The following is a 9,813-nucleotide window of genomic DNA, read 5'->3' as shown; positions in this document are numbered from 1 at the left end:
TATATATATATATAATAAAAATAAATAAATAATTTATTGTTACATAAATGCAGCTCTAGGTGAGCAAAAAATCAGAAATTAGATTTTAGTTTTTTCTTTTTTTTTTTGTAATGACAGCGACCAGTTTACAGGGTAGGGGGAGATTGTAGTTTCTGGGCATTGTAATTTTTGCAATGGTTTGTTTTAAATCTCTTTTTTTAGCACTATTGAGGACTGGCTGAAATTTGGTTTAAAGTCTGAGCACCATGAATTGGACCTACCATCAGGAGCGTGATTATTCTCCACTACAGCTACAATCATAGGAACTTTATATCGGACAGATGACACAACAGAACTCCTCGTTGCAGAGGCAGTTGTTTCATCTTTAGTACTTGGAATGGATATGGAGAACAAGTCGGAGTGGTTGCTGTACACAACACCAGCTGTCAAATATAATGTACAGCACACTGAAGCTTGCACCGGATATTTTCTATATTCACAATCTGCACCTTCCCTTTCACCTCTAGATGTCACAGACATCAAGGAGCCCTTCTGTCCTATCAGCAGAACACAGTCACAAGGAACTTTCCCAGAACCCCTGATTGGTTGCTCAGTTCGGTCATCATGTGATCCTGTCTTTGTTGCCCCGATGGAAACCACCGGTTGCTCCAAGTGGTACAAAAGTTTTAATGAGCTCTGATTTTCATAGCAAGAATCAGAACCCTTTATTGGAAAATACGCCACTCGACCATCAGGGAAACCGCAAAGGATAATGGGGGAATCAAACATAGCCACATCAACTCCAAATAAACGAGTGAACAACTGTGCTTCCAGAAGAAAGTTAGATGGAATCCCGTTCACTTTATTTTCTTTCCATAAAGAAACACAACACAGGATGGGCTGCAGACGAGTATCAGGCATTGCCACCTTGGCAGCTAATGTCACCTTTCTGGATGGCACTGGGGTCGGGTCTTCATATCGGAGAGATTTCCTGAGGAAAACATTGACTTTCCATTCATTTGGCTGCTGTACTGCAAGGACAAGAACATCACCAGCTAACACAAACGAGGAGATACAGGGATCCTGCAAGCAGCAAAAACTGGGCCCAATATGGTGTATAGTCATGTTTTCTTTCTGCGTTGTGGAATTTGGTTCCTGCAACAACCTATAATAATAAAATAATGATTTAGGATCATGTTCTGTTAGTATTGTCTAAAGATTATCTACACCCCAAAATAAAATGTATATTATGAAGCTGCTACAAGTTCCTAGATGTCAGGTGACTTTCTTTCTATTTCTACCTAGTGATCCTGCCAGGTCCTGTCCCAATGCTTACCTGATGTACTGTACAGGAAGAGGTGGTTACTCTAGAATAGTATGTGACAGCTGCTGAACACTTTTCCCTCTTTTTAATTCTACAGCATGGAGTGAAGGGGCTTGACAAGTGTAGAACAAGCAGAGAATGTTAGAAGCACGTTTTGCACTTATTGAACAGATGTAGCCAAACACTTTGGCCACCTTGACTCCCTTTCACTGTTCCGATCACAAGTGGGTAATATTTTTGAAAAATAATGCCTCACCTTTTGTGTAAATTGCAGAGGTCATTGGCCACTAGAATGCCAAGGCAATTATGGGTGGATACAGTGGCTACACACAATGCCCATATTACATAAGGACAGTGCAATCAGCAAATGAAGCAAGGAGTGGGCCAGGACCGTACAGATCAGAACACTGGGACAGTGGATGGATCTGGGGAGATGCTATACTTTGAAGGCTTGTTCTATGGAGTGCAGAATGACCAGGAAGAGGAGAATGGATGATTTCAGCACAGCAGAGATATTTTTACAATGGTGCCAAAAGGTAAGGTTGGAGTTCAGCTTTAAGAGTCCAAAAGACAGTAAATAAGAGGTTGTCAGAGTTTACTTACTTTTAACATCACTTTCTGTATCAGACAACCACTGCCCTGGTAGTAATGTAGAATAGTGTGTACTACCAAGTAGGCACTGAAAAGTGCCAGGTGGTGCACCCAGATAAAAGGACTTGGTGAGAACCCTGATTGAGTTTATTCAGTATTTTTAGAATCCAACCAGCACTATTAGTGTTCAGTCTGTCATTAGTTTGGATTTTCAACACTTTCACACGGAAAGCCATACAAACAGCTTTTTATAATAGAGGAAGTGTGCGATATACAGTGACAAGCTGGCATCAAGTGGAACTAAATCCAATATTTACATTGTGCAGGAAGCAGAGGTGCTTTGCATTGTCTTATCTTTCCTTGAGAATGCCTGGGAGGAATCATTCACTAGTTCTGTTTTCCTGTTTATAAGATTCTCAGCAACTCCACCCTGACAAATGCCATGGAAATTGGGGAGGAGAATCTTCACTATCACATCATGATAATTTAATTACAATGTTTTCCCAGCTAATTTTATCTTGTGTTATTCTGGTATTTGTAAACATTATGCCACAGTGTTTGTGCACCTTCTAGTGGCAATCTGTCATTGTATCTCTGGCTGCTCTTTCTGTGCATTCCCGATCGCAAAGGAGCTTTTTGGTCAATGTGGAAAAATAAAATGGTGATCTCACATGTGCAATGAGATCGGCACTTCTTTTTCCCCCTTCTACCGCAGGCTATGGGTCCAGTGCTGGTTGGTCATCCACCTGCCACTACTCCTCAGTGAAGTTGGCCCATAACTCCGGGGGCTCACAACCTGCTTTCTGAGCGCCCGGGGCCAGCCCCCAGTGAGTGTGCCATCATACCGGCCATGGCTTGGGGGAAGATATTTGTAGACAAGAATCTTCAGCATTGAAAAGTTCTAGGTCAGGTCAGGGTCACTTTAAATAAATCCAAAATTTTCAAGAAGTGATCAAGTCTACATCTCACCTTTCTTCTCTGTAATTGCTGATATTTGTAGGGGAGTTAAACATGTGAACATATACACCATAATGACATTTTAAACCTCTACTTCATGACATTATGGTGACATTATCTCGTTGGCCTTTAATATCTAAATATTCACCATTACCAAATGGCTTGAAAAGACAAAATGGTACAGGTCACCCTCTGCCACGGCACGTCACAATGCTTTATTCGTGCTTCGTTCTTCCAAGTCCAAAATGTAGAACCTCAGGATGGAGAGGTCACTGCACAACATTTCAATAGGACATTATAGGACATTATCCTGGTATTTATATTAAAGGTTCTGCAAATCAAACATGAGGAGTAGAGTACCAGCACCGATTATTAAGTTTGCTTTGGATAGCATTCAAATCTTGTTATACTACAGGTAGCTTTTCCTGTCATTCGTTTTCCTGCAGCAGCTGTCCAGGCATTTTCCTGCAGCAGCTGTCCAGGAAGTGTGCGGACTGCCCACCCATCTGAGAGATCCCACCTACAGCTATTATTATTATTCATTTTAATATTAATAAACTGGATTCATATAGCGCCAACATATTAGGTAGCTCTGTACATTAAATAGGGGTTGCAAATGACATACAGATACAGACAGTGACACAAGAGGTGGATAGGAGCCTGCCCACAAAGTTCCACTTTACAAAAAAAAAAAAAGGCTCAGCCAGGTGGTTATTACAGAAAGAGATGAGCGATTTTTCTTCTGCAATAACCCGTCTTAGCTGCAGGGAAACAGGAAAAGGCTGAGATGTGCAGCGTCCGCTTTGGTTGCAAGAAAAACCCGGCAATCCCAGCTTGTGGAATGAATGAACTCTAAAACTCCTGCGCAGGAGTTACATTATTCCAGAATGGCCAATCAAGATAGCGGAAGATGGCTTTGGGGAAAAGAAGAAAGGACGATGGCAGTGCCCTGCCATGGAATTCGAACAACTTAGTAGTGCAATTTACTTACAAAATGAAAACCGGTGTCAGCGCTACAAGACATGGAAATATAATTGATTTGCTGGCAGGATCAACAGGTAATAAAACTATTTTCCAGGGATGATCAAAAACAAACCTGCTGTGTGAATGATACTGACAACTGTCATTTTTTTTACCCATAGATACCCTTTAAATGAATATTTCACAGAAAAAACATTCCTGTAAGTAATGTGGGTGGGAATAATGAGTGGGAATATTGGCAATGCCAGGTGACTTACCTCCCCATCTCATCCCATTCCAGGAGGTAGATTCCGCTTTTTGCACACAGTACGTACAGCTGACGGCTGCCAGAGTCAAGTTCCATATGGGATATTGTGGAGGGAAATAAATATACAGTCTGAAAACAAAAAAACACAACATCCTCATCAATAAAAATTCAGGTGATCGGTTACACTGTCCTCTATGGGGGAAAAAAAACAACTATGTAATATTTCTTTAATTCCTTTTGTATGTTTTGATTTTGTTCTCAATAAAGCTCCACTATTATGGAAAAAAAAACAATCCTCTCCAAGACAGTTACATATACAGTTAGGTATATTGATATGTAGGGACGCATAGAGATTCTTACTGGCTTCTGTTCTGCAAATGCTGGGTCAGGGGGTGGGACTACTACAATCACATGATCAGCGAGAGTGCTGTAATAGGATAAACTCATCCCCAGAGACCCTGTGCAGAAGTAGCAAAAATTAGCACTGAAGGTACGGTGCCGTAGATGCCAGAAATACGTACCTAAACTCAGAATTTTCGATTTACATAAAAGGGTAGACAACTTTTTATGTTAAGTAAAAATTCTGTGTGTTTGTTTTTTTTTTAAGTGCAACACCTTTTTAAAGAAAAAAAAAAGTGCAGCACAGTACCCTAATTCCTGATCGCCGTGGGCCAGATTTGGCCCACAACATCCTTTTTTTTTTGGCCCCCAAAGTAATCTTAAATATAAACTGCAGCTGGTCCTCCTCTGCATTGAAATAGCGCCGCTACTACAATTTCTGCCATCACTCGCATCTATAGACCAGTGGCCTATGGGTGGCCACGCATTGCACTGTTTTATAGACACAAGTAATGTGGGAAATTTTAGAAGCGACGCTATTTCAATAAAGAGGGAGTTCCAGCTGCGGGCCACTCATAAGATTTAGCCCCGCATTGGCAGCGTCTGGCATTTCCAGCACTCCCTCTCAGTTACACGTGGGAGGTGCCAGGAGGCTTTTAGAATTAGAGGGGATTAAAGTTTAGCCCTGGTGGAATTTATAGGCATCTTCAATTTTTTCAATAAATTTCAAGGTTGGTCTGCGACTTTGTCTAAGTTTTTAATTTTGTCCCTCTTGTGTATTTAAGTTTTACACCCCTGGTCTAGGTGATCGAGAATGAATGGGAGTGCAAAGCATTCCGGGAGGTTCTTAAGTGCGCATGCGCAGAAGGAGCCCTTTCGCATGCGCAGCGAGATCAGAAAATTTTTTCCCACAACTACGTCACCTGATCCCGCGCCTGGGTTGGGTGATGTAGGAAGAAGTACCCAGAAGAAGAGAATAGAGGAGCCTGGAGTGCCAGACGGAAGACGGATACCGGGACTACGCGGGACCCGATGGAAGACACCTCCGGACCGATAGACTGCACTGTGGGTTTGAAGGTAAGTGTATTTTTTTTGGTTTTGGCCGTTTTTGAGTTTAGTTTCTCCTTAACTCTGAGCAGATATTTAAAAAGGGGGAGTGATGAACCAATCATATGAGAGCATTCTGTATATGTATATGTACAAATTATATTATTTATCAAGCTATCCTGATCCTTTGCCAGTGCCGGATTAGGGTGCAGGACAGTTATACCTGTACCCCCCCCACAATCCCTTTCCACCAATGTCACTGAGAGGACCCTGCCACTGGTCAGCCAATAGGAATAAACACCCGAGGAAGGACCTCTCCTCCTGTAAACCTTAGAAAAGAGAAGATTCTGGGCAAAAGTTCCAAATACCACCTATGCAGTACAAGGTCCTCTCAGATTGGTCAAGTGCTTCCATTACATACGATAATCCAATCAGAATACAAATATTAGAGCCGTATTTATAAATCATTTTTACCGTTATCAGCTTCTTCTCCAGGCAGAAAACATTCAGGAATTCATTGCCACCGCACACGTAGAGATCACTACCCCATGTGACCAAGCAGCCCTTATTGCCCGAGCACCGGAGCTGTGCCAACGACTCGACAACAGGCATCCTCCTGCTTTCTTATCTCACACACACAATAAGATCTAAAGAGGAATAAGAGAGACAATCAGATCATAACACATGTAGGGCAATCACTAAAAAGTCAGATATTAAAGCAGATGCTGAGTGAGCACCATTTAAATTTCTCTAGATTAGAAAAGACAGTAACATGTAAAACATTCCTAAGATTACCTTGCTACAGTGGCATTGCCTGTATATAGTCTGTACAGGTGATGTGGGAGGGGCCTATAAACTCCTCCCACTACAAACTATACAAAAAAAACCTACAGAGGAGGCGGAGACAAGACCAGTCAATCTGAACATGGGGAGAAAGCAGCAGTGACTGGTCTTTAATACAGGAAGTTTATTTGCAGCTTTCTTTTTACAGATTTTGAGCACTTCTTAGCAACAGAATAACCAGTTATATTTAATCAATACAGGCACTGGCGAGCTGTCACTGGTTTCTGTCAATAGCACATGAATGTCACTAGGCCTTCCTCATACTTGGAGTGACGAGGCAGAGGAATGTCACCTTACTCACTGCTTCTCCTGGACACTCAGCAGTCCCTGCACCTTCCCCTCATGGTCCTCCCTGGGCAGCTCAGGGCTGCGGCCTTCATGGTTGCCATGACACCTTAGCAGGAGCAGCTTGAATCTCCCGGCTATTTCCCACTTCCAGACGTCACTTGCAGAGTATTCCACCACTAGAGGCCGCTCTGTCATTAAAAAAGTTGTATTCAGGTCATGTGCTTTTGCGAGCTAATCAATGAACACTGTCAGCAGGTGGACTACAATAAAATGGCGGCGGCAGGCAATGTGACAATTTTGTATCACAGAATATTTAGTATTTGATTAATCCCTTGAAGGATTTAAAACAGGTCCTTACAAGCCATACTAAGTAGGCGATAGATAACAATATATAATCGACTAACCTAGCTCTATAACATTGGCCGGAACTAAAATAAAGGCGTTTATTTTGTTGGTCACGGGCCTGTGGACGCTCTTCAACATGGGGCATAGTCAGCCGCTGTGAGCTGAATTTTCCAGTAGGAATGGAGGAAAAAAATTACTGTCGCAATCTCATTGGTTGTTCGGATTCTGGTGAGGCGGGCTTTTGTTGTCATAATAACCGCATCCTAGTAAACCAATTTGTAAAAAAATATCTTTATTATATATTTATATCTTTAAATAAACAAAGCGCACTTTAACCCTCCTAGCGTTCTAATTCTGTCCGTATTTTCATGCAAAAAGCGTTTTTTTGCACGGAAGTTTATTTAATTCTTAGGCATAACTCACCGATATATGTCCAATATTTAATAACATTAATAATAAACTTTAAAAACAAAATCTGTTAAAACAAGGGTGCAAAAAATACAGAAAGCTGTACTATAACTGTACAATAGCATGTAACATATATATATATATTTATTTATATATTATATAAAGATTTATTTGCATTGAATTCAATACAGCTATTTTGTATTAAATCCAATAAAAATTTATTTGAATTTCCTGCCGCACCTCCTGCCCGCACCGTTGCGTGCACCAACGTCACTGGGAAACCCCAGAGATCTTTTCTGCAGTCGCCAGCAGCAGATCCAAGGAAGAAGACGTGTCCCAAGGACCTGCAGAGACCAGCAGGACGCCGGGGGACGCCAAAGAAACCATTTTTGAATAAAACAATCTTCCCATAGGATAACATTTGCATGTAACATATCACATGCATAGGATATACTTGTAAAAGCCTTCCTTGTGTATGCATCTAAATACCCTGAGACTGCCATTGGGTGCCGCCATATTGGATGTGATGTCAGCAGACTCACACAAGTGCCATTCTAAAGTATTCTTATTGATTCCGCCCTGATAGCTCCATATTAGGTTATGAAGGGAGGATAGGGGAGGGATTTAGGAGCTGGGTCTGCAAAGCCAGTAAATAGGCACTCCCCCAAGATGAGAGGGCAACAATATGCAAGGAGGGGCTGTGAAATTTTTGGAAAAAAAGACGCTGCAATTAGTAATTTCAGATATTTGATTTTATGTTACTTTAGCTTTAATTTGTGACAGGGTCTCTTTATGGCCTGGAAGACAGTAAGACAAAACAATTAGTATTTCAGAGATCTGAATTTGACCAAACACAGACGGCTCCTCCGACTGTGCCAGATCTCCATCCTTCATAGAGAAGGAAATATAATTTGCCAGTTAGCTAGAACCGTATTGTGTACATAGAATGGTGCAAAATTAATGAAGCTGTCAGTGCTGCAGGGTGCATACAGGGTTTTATTATATTTTTTTGTATAAAACTATATAAACATTCAATAAATGCTGAAAGTAGTGACAATGGTCTAGGAAATGTTGGAGCAGTCAAATAGACTACTCCAGAAAGAAAATAAAAACAATTGAAAGCACTGCAAAAGACATTTAAAATAATTGGTTCTCCTGTGCTTTAACCTGCAATTGTTTCTGTTGGTGACAGGGTCTCTTTATTCTGAATTCATGTGTTCTGGAAAGTGTTTCGAAAGCCATAACCATTTTTTTTTTAACCTCCATCTAATTGGGAAGATTTCCCTTCAGCATATCTGCAGTCTCAGACCCTCTCCTGTAGTATGTCTGCAGTCTTGGACCATTTTCCCTGGCAGGTCCCCAGTCCCAGACTATCTCCTGTAGTACATCTGTAGTCTTTGGCAGTCACCTATAGTACGTCAGTAGTCTCTGGCAGTCTCCTATAGTATGTATGTAGTCTCTAAAGCTGCGTACACACGTGCAATAAGTATCATTGGAAACGACAACGACAGTTCATCCGATAATCGTTAACAAAAAAAGTGCACAATGACATCAATGAAGGAGGATTGTCACTGGAAACGAACGATCGCCACACCGGATCTGATTGGCCGATTGTTTGCAATCTATTGTGTGTACGGACGTTCAGTGATCGTGGATTGTTCTGCAATACACTTTCTCCTTTACATGTCACTTCCTGCATCGTTCAAAAAATCGTATCTAGCGTGTGTACATTATTGGTTGATTATATTTGACGGATCGTATGTACAGCATGTACAGAATTGTGCACAATACGATCCTTCAAAATAATCGTGCATAATCGTTAGTAGTTTGTTTTCTAACAACAATTATTGCACACGTGTACCTAGCTTTACAGTCTCCTATAGTATGTCTGCTGTCTTTGATAATTTTCCCTGCCATGTCTGCAGTCCCAGACCATCTCCTATAGTACGTCTGTAGTCTCGGACAGTCTCCTATAGTATGTCTGCTGTCTCTGGCCCCTTTTTGTAATGTATCTACATTCTCTGACCATCTCCTGTCTGCAAATTTTGGCAGCTTGCTATAGCCATACATTCAGTTCATATTATCTGCAACCCTTTGATGATATTAGGGGCAGCAATTGAGGCCCTCTTTATCTGTCATCCTATAACACGGCTGAAGTCTCCGACAATCTTTTGTTACATACCTGCAGTCTATGACCATTTCATGAATTGTAGTACACATGTGATCATTTCTTTTTTTATGCATGGAGCTTCTGACCATTTTATGTTGCATGCATGCACTTTCTGACAGATTTTTATATCATTACATTCACTGAATATTATGTGTGGCCCTTTGGTGATGTGAAGTCTGGGGCTGCACCTGATGCCCTCTAGATCAAGAAAATGGATAACCAGAACCTAACCTTTCCCATTCTATTAAAAAAAAAAAAAAGTTTTGGCTTTAGATACACTTAGTGAAATAGTTT

General features: G+C 41.2%; 1 protein-coding gene across 3 annotated transcripts in view; it reads right to left on the bottom strand.

Moving 5' to 3' along the window:
* The window catches only part of FAAP100 (FA core complex associated protein 100), a 15,876-nt gene extending 6,069 nt beyond the window's left edge, over nt 1-9,807 (bottom strand). The window contains exons 1-5 of one of the 3 annotated variants that reach the window (XM_072403488.1): nt 7,001-9,807; nt 6,610-6,784; nt 5,940-6,112; nt 4,090-4,208; nt 261-1,144 (exon numbers count right to left, since the gene is read on the bottom strand). In XM_072403488.1, coding sequence (XP_072259589.1) covers nt 261-1,144; nt 4,090-4,208; nt 5,940-6,077 — 1,141 coding nt within the window. In that variant the 5' untranslated portion in view covers nt 6,078-6,112; nt 6,610-6,784; nt 7,001-9,807. Of the gene's footprint in view, nt 1-260; nt 1,145-4,089; nt 4,209-5,939; nt 6,113-6,600 lie in introns of all 3 variants that reach the window. The other 2 variants (XM_072403489.1, XM_072403490.1) reach the window with 2 other exon arrangements.
* Between the last annotated feature and the right edge of the window lie 6 nt (nt 9,808-9,813).

The sequence above is a fragment of the Pyxicephalus adspersus genome, chromosome 3, assembly GCF_032062135.1.
Source record: "Pyxicephalus adspersus chromosome 3, UCB_Pads_2.0, whole genome shotgun sequence".
Taxonomy (NCBI): Eukaryota; Metazoa; Chordata; class Amphibia; order Anura; family Pyxicephalidae; genus Pyxicephalus; species Pyxicephalus adspersus.
This window is presented reverse-complemented; position numbering and strand designations above follow the sequence as displayed.